We start from the raw sequence: 16354 nt of genomic DNA, 5'->3' as shown, positions 1-16354 counted from the left end.
CTATTTTGGGTTTTTGTGGGTGTTCTTTAAACCCCTAATGAGTTGTAAATATATGTTGAATGAGATAAGTCATTAATTAGTCAAAACACCATCTATCTTATTGTTTGCTTATATTTTTAAAAGGAAGCATGATTTTTATATGAATTTTGTTGATTCCCCATGATAGAAATTTTGACATTTAACCACCAGATTCCCCTCAGTTTTCAAAAATTTTGTGAAAACGTCACTTTTTGTTCTCCAATTACTCATAGTAGGCAGAGGTAGCCAATTTCTTGTGTGTAAATCACACTTCTCACTAAAAGGTTTATAGAATATGGAAGCTTAACCTTTCGCTAGAAGAGAAAGAATCTATGACAGTGATCTGGAAATCCTGAACTCAGCCATAGCATCTTGCATGAATTCTAGTAATGGCGTTTACCCACAAGCAGTGGTCAAAGCGTTCTGACTCCTCTCCAGCAAGAAGGAATGGAGGAAAGAACGCCAACCTGGATCAAGTTCCAACCACCACACATTCTTTCTATGTCCCTGAAAGAATCACAGCCTCCTTCTGTGGACAATAGAAGATTATTTCTCTGACATACTTCATAGATCCTGTCTAATCCAAAATAAAAGAGGTCTATAAAACAAGGCATAAAGAGGCTATCATTTAAAAATCGATGTATTTTTTATTTGAATATTTTCTCTGTCCATAGTCACAGGCTCATAGCAAATGCTCAGGTTAGAACAGTGGTTTGTATTAAAAGTGATTATCAGTCCCATGAATGAGTGATGTTCTCAGGGCTCAGCAGACAGTGTGTTCCTCCTGAAATCACACTGAGTCATTGGGTTTACAGAGTCTGATAATACATGGAGATCTGAGAGAATTATTCAGACTCCAGGACCTCTGGAGGTTTCCCCTGTGTGACTGTCTACAGCTCCTCATTCTGCTTTCTGGGGAAGAACAATTAAACTGCCTATAGGGTTCGAGCTGACTATTATATTTTTAAATTAAATTTACTTTTTGTGACAAATGAAATCACAAACACACTCTATACCATTTACCTTGATATGTTTCTATGCAGATATATATGGTTTACAGGTATCGCAGTTTCTTTTATCCATTCTTCAGTTGATGAATGCTGAGAGTCATTAGCTGTTGAGAATAGTGCTGCAATGAGCATGGAAGCATAGATGTGTTTTGGAATACTGTTTGCATTTCCTGTGTATTTATATTCAGCAGGGTGGTTGTTAGATCACATGGTAGTTCTATTGTTAATTGTTGGAGGAAGCTCCATACAGTTTTTCATAATGGCTGCACCACCCTAAATTCCCATCAACCATGTGGGTTCCCTTCTCTCCACATTCCTGCCAGCACTGCTTACCTTTATTCATTTTGATAAAGACAGTCTCACACTTACCAGGAGATATCTGATTTTAGTTTTGACTTGCATTGTTATTTTTACAGGAACAAGAGATAACTGATTTATTTACTGGAGAAGGTTGTGCTTCACATGATATTCAGTTGGTAACATAAACAAAGATATAAGAATCGACATATTGGCTCCCTGTGATTTTCCTGGCACTGGAGTGGTTTCCAACCACCGAATACATGCTCTGATGGCACAAACACAAGCATGGCTTCTCTAGCTCCTCCATAGAACATTCACTGAGGATTGTCTACAAAAAAGAAATAAAAAGGACACACAATAATAAATTCATAAGAACTTTTTTGATTGGTGAAGTTGAGCTTCTTTCCTATAACCCATGGCTCTTTGTAGGTCTCCTTTTGAGAAATACCTGCTTAGGTCTATTGCCTCTAACCCCACCCATCCCCTTTGCAGTAAGGCCTTATACGGAGCTGCATCTCAGCCCGTTTATTACTTTTTAAATTTTGAGAAGTGTCTTCCAAGTTGCTGAGTGACCCAGGCTGGGCTGGGACTTGCCGTCTCCCTGTCCAGATCTTCCAGCATGCTGGTTTGAGCCTGATCCCCCATGCCTTGCCCTATTGTTCCTTTTAAAATCAGATTATTTGGTTTTTTGCTGTTTCTATTGTAGTTTTGGAGTTCCTCATGCATTCTGGAACCAACTCCTCTAGAGAAGTATAAATTTCAAATGTTTTCTTTTGTTTCATGTTTCCTCCTCAACCTGTTGATTCCTTCCTTTGTTGTGCAGAACATTTTAATTCAGTGCAATCCCATTTGTCTATTTTTGCTCATTTCCTATATTTTGAGTTTTCTCCAAAAATCTTTTTGAGCATTCCAATGTCCTGAGGCATTTTCCTTATGTTTTCTTGTAGGAGTTCCACAGTTTCAGCTCTTACATCTGAGAGGTTAGTCTATTTTAAGCTGAGTTTTCTAACTGTTGAGAAATAGTGCTCTAGTTTCATCCTCCTGTAAGAATTTATTTTTTGTAGCACAATTTGTGCTGTCTTTTTCCAATATGTGTTTTTAGCTTCTTTGTTATGATTCTATTTGCAGTAGTTGTGTGGCTTTACTTTGAGGCTATTTTCCTCCCAGTTTATTTATGTACCTGGATTTCTGCTCCTATCATACTGCTTTGATTACTACAGCTATGTAGTACACTTTGCAGACAAGTAGTCTAAAGGCTCCTACTTTGTTCATTTTGTTCAAGAACACTTTATTTATTTGGGGTTTTTTGGTTTGTTTTATAAGAACTTTAGGATTTTCAGTTCTTTAAATATAATCACTGGCATTTGGTAGAGATTACCCTGAATCTGTAGATTGCTGTGAGTAGTAGTACAAACATTTTAACATAGATTGAGTCTTCTAGTTGATGCATGCAGGATGTCTTTCCATTTGGTTGTATCTTCTTTAATTTTGTACCAAAGTTTTATAGTTTTCATTGTATAAATCATTCACTTCTTTAGTAAAAAATATTCCTAATATTTCTGTAGTTACTGTAAATGGAACTTATTTCTTGATTTCTATATCAGATAATTTGCTATTGGCATAGAAATGTTACTGTATTTGGGGGGTTGGTTTTTTATCCTGCAATGTTACTAAATTCATTTATTAGTTCCCATAATAAGTTTCTTGGGGGTGGAGTTTTGGGGGATTTTTAGATGTAGTATATCTTCTACAAACAGTGAAAATTTGACTTCTTAATTTTTAATAGGGGTGCCCTTTAATTTTTTCTTATGCTTCCTCACTGTCCCTAAGACTTTTGGCACTTTGATGAATAAAAATAATGAATGGGGGATTCTTGTCTTGTTCTAGGTCTTACAGAAAAAAAATTTCAGGCTTCCCATATGCAGCATAATGTTAGCTGTTGGTTTTTTATGCATAGTCTTTTTAATGTTGGAGTACATTCCTTTTATGCTTAGTTCGTGCAACATTTTCTTATTATGGTAGGATGTTAAATCTTATCAAAAGCCTTTTCTACATCTATTAAATGACCATATTGCTCTTGTCCTTTGTTCCGTTGATATTCAATATCACCCTTTTTTATTTGGATGTGTTGGGGCTTCTTCACATGCCTGGGATGAATCCTACTTGATAATGGTGAATAATCTTGCTAATGAGCTGCTGTATTTGATTTTCTAGTATTCCGGGGGAGGGAATTTTTATTTATGTTAGTTACAGGACATTGACTTGTTTTCTGGTTTCTGGTTTTCACATCAGAGTAATGCTGGCCTGATAAAGTACGTTTGGAAGAATTCCTTCTTTTTCTATTTTCTGCAGTAACATGTGACGAGTTGGTATCATTTCGTCTTTGTTTGCTAGAACAAAGCATCAATCATATGCTTTGCTGGGTGCTTTTGAGTTGGGTGCTTTAATTACTACCCAATCTCATTCTTGTCATTGGTCAGCTCAGGTTTTCTATTTCTTCATGATTCACGCTTGGTTGAGGAGTATGTCCATTTTTCTAGACTATCAAGTTTGCTTTTCTGCAGTTCTTCATGACAATCTCTAATGAGTTGTATTTCTCTCATGTCAGTTGTATGTCTCCTTCTAACCTCTAATTTTATTATTGAATCTTCTCTTTCCTTTTCTCAACTGTTCTAAGTAATGATTCATCTATTTTCTCTTTTTGAAGAACAAGCTCTTTGCTCTGTTGCTTGTTTTACTTGTGTGCTGAGTTTCTATTTCATTTATTTCTACTGTCTTTATTATTTCTTTCCTTCTAGAACTTTATAGCTTGATGTTCCTTTTCTAGTTACTTGAGATGCAGTGATAGGTTCCTCGAGATGTTTAGTTGGGCAGATTGCTAAGAACTTCCCTTGTAGTACAGTTTTTGCTGTGTCTCATAAGATTTAGTATGTAATGTTTCCATTTTCATTTGTTTCAATTCATTCTAAAACTTATTTTTTGATTTCTTTCTTCATCCATTGGTTTTTTTGCTTTTTTTGATCCATTGGTTGTTTAAAAGCAGGTTGCCAATTTTCATATATTTGTGTAGAGTCCAAAGTTTGACTTGTTATTGATTTCTAGTTTCATTTCATTATATTCAAAAAAGATGCTCAATATGATTTCAATTTTGAAAACACTTTGAGACTTGGCTCATGCTCTATCATATGCTCTGTCTTGAAGAGTGTTCCATTTGCCGATGAAGAGAATGTGTATCATTTAGTTGTTGGGTAGTGTGTAGACTGCATCTGTCTCTGCTGTTTCTTGTTTTCTTCTGGCGGGTCGATCTATCCACTGCTGAAAGCAAGGTGCTAAGGTCCTGGAGTAAATGTGACTGTAAGAGTTGGGGGCAGGAGGAGATGACTTGGTCTTAGTTAGAAGATGGCTAAGCTCTACCTCCAGCACCGGGACAAGTGTACTTACAGAAGCACTTGAGGAAACTAGAGAAACTTTCCTATATTTTTTCATTTCACTACATGAGTTCTTTTTTTTTCCATTAAATTTATTGGTACATTTTAGGTATACAATACAGTTACATTCATATTTGGGCTCTTGTACCTTTACTTGATGTATCTTGGTTCTTATTTTTTCCCCATTCCCCTGCCCTCCGTTCATCCCCTTCACCCTTCTGTATTTACAGAGACTAGCAGTCTTTCTTTCTGATGTGTGAGAATACAACATAATTCCTCTCTTCCTTCCCCACCATATGGAAATATATCAAGAAAAATAGCCTTTTGGCCGGAACCACCATCTTCCAGTAATTTGCCAAAATGACGAACACAAAGGGAAAGAGCAGGGGAACCAAGTATTTGTTCTCTAAGCATTTTAGAAAACATGGGGTTGTTCCTTTGGCCACATACATGGGAATCTACGAAAAGGGTGATATTGTAGACATCAAGGGAATGGGTACTGTTCAAAAAGGAATACCACACAAATGTTACCATGGCAAAAGTGGAAGAGTCTACAATGTTACCCAGCATGCTGCTGGCATAGTTGTAAACAATAAAGGTAAGGGCAAGATACTTGCCAAGAAGATTGCTGTGCGTATTGAGCATATTAAACACTCAAAGAGTCAAAATAGCTTCCTGAAATGGGTCAAGGAAAATTATCAGAAAAAGAAGGAAGCCAAAGAGAAAGGTACCTGGATTCAACTAAGCACCAGCCTGCCCCACCCAGAGAAGCACACTTTGTGAGAACCAGTGGGAAGGAGCCTGAGTTCTTGGAACCTATTCCCTATGAATTCATGGCATAAGCTGGAGCTGGAGCTCTGCTGTGCAGCCCCTAATTAGCAACTGAATGGCCTAAGCCCTACTTAAAAATAAAACAACATCCTGTGTTGTAAGGATGATTTTCTTAATTGAACAGATGTGTGGTGTCTTTACCTCAGAGAAACAAATATTTGGAGCAGATTCTCATTATGCCCAGTTAATTATGTCACGTCTTTACTCTTCAGTGTTTTTCTTGCTGAGAGATGTGAGGTATTGTGCAGATGTATACCCAAGTGGCCAAATAATTATGAAATATTTATATTGGCTTGAAGATCCTCTAAATCACCTTGGGGACAAGATGTACCAAAATAAATGGAAGTCAGTATATGGCATTTCAGTTAAATAAATTGTTTAAAGTACCCTTATGTATGTTCTAGTTCTGAATTGCTTTGACCATTTCTTGAAACACTCAGAAAATATGTAAACACTAGAGATTTTCTTTAATTTATTATTAGAACATGTTTTTGTAGTACATAATGATCACAGTCCTCGTAGGAAGTTGGTGCATGTCCACAACACAATACCACAACCCACCCCTTTTTATTTAATCTCCCCAACAATAGAAGTTTAAATGTTTGCAGTTCTGGGGGCTAGGAAATCCTAGAACAAAGTGCTAGCAAATTTGGTGTCTGGTGAAGTTCTAGTCCCCCGCTTCAGAGATGATGCCTTGTTGCTCTCCGTCAGAGGTCCAGTACACGCACTATCCTCACCTGGTCAGAAGAGGCAAAAGTGATGGGTTTGGAATGAGGCATAGGGTAGTTTCCCTAGACCCTTTTTAAGGGGACTAATAAATGAATTGTAAACAGCCTTAGCCTTTGTCATTCAAACAGAATCCTCACTATAGCATGCCTCAAGTCTGTTTTGTTTATATTTTGTGTGTAACATAAACACTGTTGCTACCTTCTTGGGTTATATTTACCATGTTTTGTATCTGTGTTTAGTGTTCTGTCCAATACTGGGCTTATCTTGACAATCGTTTTGTATTCCCAAGTAGTAAATGCTTTGGGAAAATAAAAGGTTCTAATCAATCACCTCGGAAAAAAAAAGAAAAATAGGCACTCTTCAGACAGTGAACCTTCTGTGTCCTTGATCTTAGAGTTTCCAGGCTCCAGTATCACAAGACATAAATTTCTGTTTTGTATAAATCCCCCCATCTAAGGTATATTGTTATAGTAGCACAAATGACTAACATATCATGCATATGATCTTTTAGAGCAGCTTTTCAAGCAAATGAACATAATAAGTTTGACTGATTTTTCCTAATTTAATTGGTCAAAGTATGGGGAGAAAAGATGAAGTTGGGGATTTGAATTATCATCTTAATCCCTGAATAAATATTCTGAATGAAGGCTTCGATGTCTGTTTGAAAACAACCCCTAATGCCTTAGGTAAAGTGCTGAGGCTACTGAAAGAAGCCAACCCGTGAGCAGTTGACTTCAGGGCAAATCTGTCCCAGAGCTTAGCAGGCTGTGTACTGTGAAGGTGTCGGTTACACAAACTGGGCTGGGAGAAGCTTCCCAAAAAGCTGGGAAACCAGAGCCAGTGAATTCTGAGGCATCTTTGGCAGCAGAGACAGTCTTCCTTTCCTCCTGTAGAAGCAGCCTCTCGACTCCTCCTAAATTCAGCACTTATTCCCTCTGGGAAAGAATTAACTTCATGTTGCCTGAGAAAAATGTAACGCACCTCCTTTACAAAGTGAAGTTAATTCTCCGCTAGCCCAGTGTCCAGCATTCTTCTCTACCTCTGTGAGCCTAACCGGCTCAGGTCCCAGCAGGCTCTCTTGCAGTGTGTGACACATCATGAAGTTTGCTGCACTTCAAAAGATCTGCTTGAGTTTTCTAATTCATCCAGAGAGATTCTGGGGAATATAAGTGGGAATAGGTATTTAACATGTGGAATAGCATTGGGATGTAGGTATTATTTAGGCAGTCCAAGATTTCTGATAGAGGCCCACAAAGCACAGTCTGTATTAAATGTTGCATGTCAGGGGGTTGCAAACGCCAAAGGAAATGAGTTTGTTTGTTTGGCTGAAACATGGGGCAGCGTGACCTCCTGTGTGTGCACTTAATGTTCCTGACACATTCGGGCTTAATGTAGGGTTGATTCAGAGGCTGAGAGAGACAGGAAATTTAGAACGGATTTCTTCTTCGAGCCTACAAAACCAGGCTGACAGGTCCTAGGAAACACACCTTTTGTCATAATTGTGAGAAGAAAGAATTTTTTTTTGTACTAAATTCTTTCATTGGTACATTGTAGGTACACAACACAATTACATTTCTCTTTGGGAATTTGTACCTTTACATGATGCATCTTGGTTCTTATTTTTTCCCCATTCCTAGCCCTCCCTTCACGCCCTCCACCCTTCCCTATTTACAAAGACTTCATTTCCATTTTTTCCATTTCTCATCCTTTTTCCTTTCCCTTCTTTCCTTTCCCCTGTGCCTCCCACTACCCCTACCCCTTTGGACCTTTTCTTCCTATTTTGCATTATCGATTATTCATTCTAATCATTGGTACATTTTAGGTATACAATATAATGACATTCATCATTGGAAATTTGCACCTTTACATAGTCTCTCTTTGTCTTATTTTTCACCCTTGCCCAGCCCTCCCTTCAACCCCTCCAGTCCTCCCTATTTACAAAGATTTTGATCCTATTTTTCCATTTTCTCATATTAATCCCATTCCCTTCTATCCTTTCCCCTAGCCCTCACACTTCCTTAGAAGAAAGAATGTTTAAGGAAGCCTGAGCATCTGTTAAAAATTTTGTGATCCTCTTTTGAAATGAATTAGTGCAAATATTAATTCATATGATAAGCCACATTTATGGATCTCTCATTAAATTATACAGGATATATAAATATATATATGCATATATGTGTACATTTTACAGAATATATATGGGTGGAATTTTCTGAAATTAGGACTGTTAAGAGTAAATCTGAAGAAACAAGAAATCTTGGGCTAATTTATGTTGTCATGTCCAAATCAAATATGGAGTCAGGAAGCACTAGTGTGTTAGCGGGTGTTCCCCAGTGAATGAATCCGCAGGGGATAAGCAGATGTGCACGAGTGCATTTCTTATGGCCATCAGCTCCCCTGATGTGGAGGCCACAAGGGCCACTGCTGTGCTCCCTGCAAGCTGCAGCCCAAGCAGAGCATTCTAAGCAAATGCCTGAGATGCGGAGGGAGGTGTGACTGGTGTAAGTGCTGGAGACCAAGGGCCTAGGGCCAGGTCCAATTGTGTAACTCTGCTGTCTCAGAAGGAAGGAAAACAAGTGTCTTAGTTAAAGGAGACAGAGAGAGAGAGAGAGAGAGAGAGAGGAGAGAGAGAGAGAGAGAGACAGAGAGACAGAGAGAGAGACAGAGAGAGAGAGAGAGAGAAGGAGAGAGAGAGGAGAGAGAGAGAAAGAGAGAGACAGACAGACAGACATGGAGTGAGGAGAGAGACAGACTTGTCCTCTCTCTGTTTTTTTGTTGTAACCCCCACAAGATGAAGGCACATCTACTAAGTCCTCAACTCGAGAAAGACAGCACAGCAACCCAAAATTGCTTTAATGGTTACCTGATTATCCCTTAATCCAGCCAAATTAACACCAAGATAACCACCCCAAATAGCCACATTACACCCAAGTCTGGGAAAACCTGGCTTCATCCATTTGTATTTAAAAGCATGGCACACCTATGTGAATTTCCTCTATGAACAAGGTTCTGCGAGTCCATTATACACACATTTGCACTTAAAACTTTTAGAAAAACTGTATAAAGCCTGCAAACATCATTACCCCTCAGCAGATCCCAGGACACCTTAGCCACTATCACATAGATATTTCTTTCTAGACATAATATCTCTTTTTTCAATGTCAAAGATTTGGAAAAGGTGAGAGTATCACTACAAGAATTTCATTTCAATATCAGCCTCAAATGGTAAAGAAGGATTTTGAGAATATCTGAGGGGAATGAAACCAGGGATTGTGAGTCTCTCAAGGCTAAAATGAACTCCTAAAAATTATTTTGGCTCCACAAAATGAATTCACAATTGATCTTTAAGAACGCACTCTTGACCTCCTTGTTCCTCAGGCTGTAGACCATAGGGTTCAGCATGGGGATCACCATGGTGTAGAACACAGAGGCGATTTTATCAGTGTCCATGGAGTGACTGGAGCTGGGCTGCAGGTACATGAAGATGCTTGTCCCATAGAAGATGGAGACTGAGGTAAAATGAGAAGCACAGGTTGATAGAGCCTTTTGAGCTCCTGTGCCAGAGTGCTTTTTTAAAATGGTGACAAAAATGAAGATGTAGGATATCCAAATGACAAAGAAGGCAAAAAAGATATGGAAGCTCACAACATAAACAAGAACCAACTCACTAACCTGTTTCTCTGAGCAAGAGAGAACCATGACTGCTGGAATGTCACAGAAAAAATGGTGGACCACATTGGAGTTGCAGAAGGAGAGAATGAATGTGTCCCCAACATGCAGGGAGGCATTCAGGAAACCACAGGCATAGCAGCCTATGACGAGACCTGCACACACATTTGTAGTCATGGTGGTGGTGTAGTGCAGGGGCTTGCACACTGCTACATAGCGGTCATAGGCCATGGAGGCCAAGAGGTAATTTTCCACAGTAATAAGACCTGCAAACAGGAACATCTGAGCAGCACAGGCATCATAGGAAATGACCTTGTTTCCTGTCAGGAGCCCACCCATGACTGTGGGAGTGACAACTGAGGAGGAGCAAAAGTCCACCAGAGACAGGTTACCCAGAAAATAGTACATGGGAGTGTGCAGACGAGGGTCCAGGAGGATCAGCAGGAGCAACCCCAGGTTCCCAGCCACAGTGATGGTGTAGATGAGGAGGAAGGTGATGAAGAGGGGAACCTGCAGGTGTGGGTCATCGGTCAGTCCCAGCAGGAGGAACTGGGTCACCTCTGTCCTGTTCTCCATCAGTGCTGTCCAGAACCTTGACATACACTATAGCAATGAGAAAGAGCAATAGAAATGCAGAGAAATTGAATTAAAACTGGAAAACACAAGTTCAATAAGATTTCTCTCATTATGACAATAACCTTTACTTGAATAATTCCCCCAAATCCTCATTCTTGGAAATCAAATTGATTCCCATTAATTACAGGGAGAATTGCAGTCTGTCCATTCAGAAGAATTGCAGTGGGTCATGTAGGTGATTTGTCAACATGTACATTTATAAACGGAGATGTGCACAATTTAATTACCTGAAGATAAGTGTGCAGAGGCGTCTATCAGACCAAGCACCTCTTCAGGATACAATGAAAACTGACTTTTCCATCCTCACCCAGGGAGAACTGGCGCCCACAGGGCAGACGTGTGTTCCTGTCTCCCGTCAGCTGTATCGTGAGCTTGCTCGTCTGTCACTTGTGTAATCGTCGATCACACAAGGCTGCTGATGCACTCCTGTTGGCATGAGTGTGAAATGGCGATCTCCATGCTGCACCCAGGGAGAACTTTAGCCTCTGCTGAGTGGCCCCTAAGCCTAAGAGTGTCAAGTGGGATTAAATCAAGTAGAATTTAACTGAAGGTACAGTTCCTCCTCATTCTTTCATAATCACTGTTTGCGGATTCATGGTGAAACAAAGTGACCCCTTGATTTTGTGGTCATTTCATCTTCTTACCTGTACATTTGCCTCTCATTGGAGGGAAAACTAACAAAGAAAAATAGATGAATGAAATGACAAAATGTGCTTTAATAAACTCTGAGTTACACTAGAAAAATTTCTGCTTCTGTCTTCTATTTATCAACAGCATCTATACGCATGTCAACCATGATGTGGCTATGAGCATAATTCCTGAATACTCTTAACTCACTTATGTGCACAGTAGATGTGGAGAGATAACTGGGGTGATAGGAGCACTGCTTAGTGGTAGAAGTATCTAAGTGAAGGTGTAGCATCAGTCATACTGGGCTAGAGAATTTAAGATCTCAGAAAGGACACAATATCAGAGCTGACATCTACCACCTAGCAATTGTTAGTCCTACACCAACTCCAGTGAACATTATCTTTTCATTTGCAAAATGACTATAGTAGCGAGATCAACTTTTATTAGGGTGAAAATTAAATGAGACAGGAAATAAAACACAGTTATTTGAGGGGTATTAAACACAAAATTGTAAGTGCCATCTTTCGTGCTAATTAAGAGTAATGGTTTTTCTTTTAGTTTGACCCCAGTAGACACTGCCATGCAGGGCTGTAGCTACAGGGCAATTTGAGTTCCCTCCCCTATTTGCCCTTTCTCCTGGATGAGGCCCTCTTAGAGCTCTGGTGCTACCCAGTGCTTCTCACTTTATTCCAAGTATATTATTGCCTCTCCCCAGCCCCATGAAGACCTCATGGGTACCCAGTGAACATACATGATTATTTTTAGTAAATACTATGTTTTTCAATAAAGGGCAAGCAATTTACGTGGTAATGTGTGTGTGTGTGTGTGTGTGTGTGTGAGAGAGAGAGAGAGAGAGAGAGATAAGTTTAACTTTATCTGTGAGGAAATGAAAGCTATGAGAGGGTGTGTTATGCTACAAGATGACAGAAGAGTACTGCAAAAGATTCAAGTTCCAAGAGTTAAAGCCACCTTCCTGCAATAAGTATTTCAGATTATAAGAAGTTATTTAGACCATGTTGCATTTAAAAGTCAGGGATTATATTTGTTTGTGTGTGGAAATATATAGTGAGAAAGATAATGTCACTAACCATCTAAAGCATCATCTGTCTTAACCTTTATTAATTTTTTGCAGTGAAGAAGTATGTTTTACAATGAATCACAGAAATCTCTATGGTAGGTATTCTGATATTTATACACCATGCTCACCTCAACATTTACATTTAAAAAAATCATCCTTAAGGTTAAATAACTCATCGTAGCTATAGTTAGGCCAGTGCTTCCCGTATATCACATTTCTGATGAAAATGTTTATGGAATATAGAAGCTTACCAGTTTTTTAAAAGAGAAAGAAAGGTCAATCCAGAATAGCAATTATAAAATCATAAAATCTTCCATGGAAGAGGACTTGCTTTTAGAGGAGCCCTCTCCTCAGGTGGTGGACAAAATGTTCCAGCTTCTTTAAGGAAAGAAGGGAAAAATTGAGAGGAGGATATTCATGTGGATCTAGTTCCAATTGGCCATGGATGCTTTGGTGCCACTAGAATGAGATTTACCTCCTCCTTATATACAAAATAAACATGGTGGAATTTCTTCTCTCATGTAATTTTTAAAAATGTGTCTGCAGATAATGAGAAGCTCTAGATATTTTCTCAAAAAGTTTGTCATTTAAAAGTCTATCAATATGATTTTTTCTTTGGGTGTTCCCCTGACCAAGGATGCTGTGTCATAGTAAATCCTCAGGTCAGAAGAAGGCCTGTGTGTAGTAATGATGACTCTCATGGAGAGGAATACACAATGCCCAAAGGCTCATGAAATATAATGTGCTCCTTCTGAAAGGACGTCCTGTCCTACTGGGATCCTAGAGCTTATTCAAAGACACAATCACACAACCAATGTGCTCTCTGGAGAATTCCCCATGAGAATAACTGCAGATTCTATCTCTCTTAGGGAAGAAGGGATTAAACTGCCTAGAGGGACAAAATAGTCATTATATTTTAAAAGTGAAATGTATTATAACTGACAAATAAAAATGTAAAATAGACATTTACACCTGCAAGAACTACTAGGAGATGTATAACTCCTCTAAAGTTTGAATCAGTTTAGAAAAGTCTGCTTCCTAAAATATTTTTCATTTCTTTACAGTAAAGTCTTTCAAAAACCTGTAATGTTATATTGAAAGTACACAATATATGATACTTGTCTATATACAATGCTTAAAAATGCAGTAGACAGGGCCTCAGCCTTTCTACTCTATAATGGGCCACGCTGCAAACTATGAACTAACTGACTGATCATTTTTCTAAGGTGGGTTGGACATTGATTTTTCTCCTGTGAACCAAGCCTATGTTTGATGTAGATTCACAAATTCCACAGATGTGCACTCCTCAAACACATAGATACCCCAGCTCCAGACTGCACCTTCCATCTCTCTGGAAGGCCCACATTTTCTATTCTTTGAGTGTGTACTTACATTCTGAACATCCAACCTCTTCATGCCTCTCCCAAAGTGGTATCTATAGTTCTCCTACTGTGCACAGGTTTCCAGAGCTTCCTGCTCCTAAAAATAACTTAGCAATAATTGCTCAATGTGTCTTCCATCCCTCCTATCCTGTAATCTCTTGTCTCTGGTAACCACTTTTCAACTCCCTTCTTTTATGACATCAACATCATAGATTCCCCAAATGAGTGAGAGTTTTCCGTACTTGCCAGCTTATTTATTTAACATAATCTAGAATAGTTAGTTCAATTCATTTCCTTTACACAATGACTTTCAATTACATCCATGTCATTCTAGTAATGGGATTTCATTCTTTTTATGGCTCAAGGTTGTTCTGTGCTGTACAGATTCCACTTTTTCTTTTTTCTACTCATCAGCTGTTGGATCCTGAGATTGTTTCCATTTCTTGAGGTGAGGATCCTCATCAGCATACACAGTTCATGTCTTGTGAATTTACACTGAGTAGTGGTATTGCTGGGTCTTGTTGTAGTTCTATTCTTCACTTTTGAAGAATATCCATCCAGATTTCCACAATGCTGTACTAATTTCCATTCCCCCAACAATGTGTAGGGCTTCCCCTTTCTCTGCAACTTTGCCAGCTCTGTTTAAATGTAGTCTTTTCGATAAAGCCACTGTTACTGGAGTGAGATGTCTGAATGTTGCTTTAATTGGCATTTCCCTGGTGCTTAGTGAGGCTGAGCATTTTTCATATGTCAGTTGGTCTCTGTTTGTGTTCTTGGGAGAAATGTCTGTATAGCTCCACTGCTCATTTTTAATCAGATTATTTTCTACATGGATATTTAGAAGCATTTCAGTTAAGTGTATAATTTTGTATATGTATTCATTGCTCAAATGTAACCAGAAATGGACTCTGATTTATTTCATATTTAATGTCTTTATGAATTGTCATCCAGTACTTATTTGAAGTCATATGCCACTGAATGAGACATCACTTTTAACTGAAACTTAGGAAACACTTTAAGATAATCTTTTTGATGGGATTTCCAGAAAACTGTTTTGGAAAAAGTGAAGAGTGTGAGAAATAAATGAGAAAGTAGCAAACTATGATGCAGGAAAGCACAAAATTAGCAGTGTCTCCTGAAATGCTCTGAATATTCATCTAGAAGATTTTCATAATGCATGGTTCACTATTACAACCAATGACTGAAGGACTTGACATATGGTATGAAAGTTTAGTTATTTCACTCACATAAAATCATTTATTGAGAATCAACAATACAACAGACATATATTCAGCCACTTATGATCATGTTATAAAAACTGTTGAAGTCACTGCTCTTTCACGGAGTTCACACTCTAGTTGGGGAAGCTACATAGGAGATGAGCAGCTGTCTGTAGTAGCTAAGGGTAATGACCACTAGGATGATTGAGGCCAGGGACAGTGCACATGGTGAGAGGACACTGAGCAGCTGGTGATGGTGGCGGGAGGGCTCCAAACATGGTCCCCCAGAGTCAGAGAGCAATGCCGTGAGAACAGCTACACAGGGAGCCACAGCCCTGTGGCATGAGCTCGGTCCATGTGAAGAGGTGTTAATGTGAGCAGCATGAAAGAAGAGGAGGAAACACCTGGCCAGGGCAAGAGCATGAGAGTCACTAAAGTGGAAATGAATGGCAAGCAAGAATGATTAGGCCTGGCAGAAAGAAACATGTACAGTAGTAGTGGTTTGGCTGGTTTGGTTTTTAAATCATCTAAATATGTACAGTAATAGATGAGTGTATTAAGAATGTGGTCACTCCCTACATTTTAATGTTCTGGACATTTTATCCTGTTGAAAATCAGAATTTAAACATGTTGGTGGCATAAAATGATGTAGTCAAATGGAAATATGAACTCATAGGAGAAACCAGATTTATCATCTTATTGCAATACACAAAGGAACTCCTATTCTGCTCTTTCATACTAATATAGTATCTCAAACCAGGGCAGTCAGAGTAGCAGCACAAAAATAAAATTATATTGTACTACACAAAACAAATATTAAGTTATGATTATTAGGTACTAGCGGTTTTGTCTGGGTTTTACAATGAAAGAAAGTGAATGAGGTATGTGCAGACAGGAAAGAGGAGATTTCTATGATTATCATATCTTCTCATGTGGAGGGAGTGGGTCTCTGAATGGGCTGGCTGCAATCTTAATAATAAGGTGATCTTTATTTATGCTTTCAGCTCTAAGAAAAAAGTTGTAATATCTGGCTTGTGTATCTGATTTATTTCACTTGTCATTACGATCTCAAAGAGCATCCATTTCCCAGAAATGATTCAAGCGTATCCGTCTTTATGGCAGAGTAGTACTCCATGGTGTATAAATACCACGTTTTCTGCATCTGTTTATCTGTTAATGGACATATAGGCTGCTTCGAAGATTGACCGATTATGAATTGTGCTGTTCTAAACATGGGTGTGCATGGATCACTGTAATATGACGTTTTTAACTTTTTTGAGAAGATACCTAGAAGGGGAATAGCTGGGTGAAGGGGAATAGCTGGGTCAAGTGAAATTTCTAGTTTTGTTTTTTGAGGAATCTCCTTACTGATTTCCATAATGGTTGTAGCATAGATAATAGGAAATGGGGAGATAGATCTGCC

The 16354-nt window shown here is 38.7% G+C and overlaps 1 protein-coding gene across 1 annotated transcript; it reads right to left on the bottom strand.

Moving 5' to 3' along the window:
• Positions 1–4509: 4509 nt before the first annotated feature.
• On the bottom strand, positions 4510–10583 carry LOC147820753 (olfactory receptor 5B3-like). Its single transcript, XM_087203631.1, has 2 exons — positions 9655–10583; positions 4510–4670 (listed from the first exon to the last, which is right to left on the bottom strand). The coding sequence occupies exons 1-2, from the start codon at positions 10559–10561 to the stop codon at positions 4510–4512; spliced, it is 1068 nt and encodes a 355-aa protein (XP_087059757.1). The 5' UTR covers positions 10562–10583.
• Positions 10584–16354: the final 5771 nt, after the last annotated feature.

This window comes from Heterocephalus glaber, unplaced genomic scaffold, assembly GCF_053883595.1.
Source record: "Heterocephalus glaber isolate CG9 unplaced genomic scaffold, H.glaber_assembly_v1.0 deba00001805, whole genome shotgun sequence".
NCBI lineage: Eukaryota > Metazoa > Chordata > Mammalia > Rodentia > Bathyergidae > Heterocephalus > Heterocephalus glaber.
The sequence above is the reverse complement of the archived record's forward strand: the minus strand, read 5'-3'. Positions and strand labels throughout refer to the sequence as shown.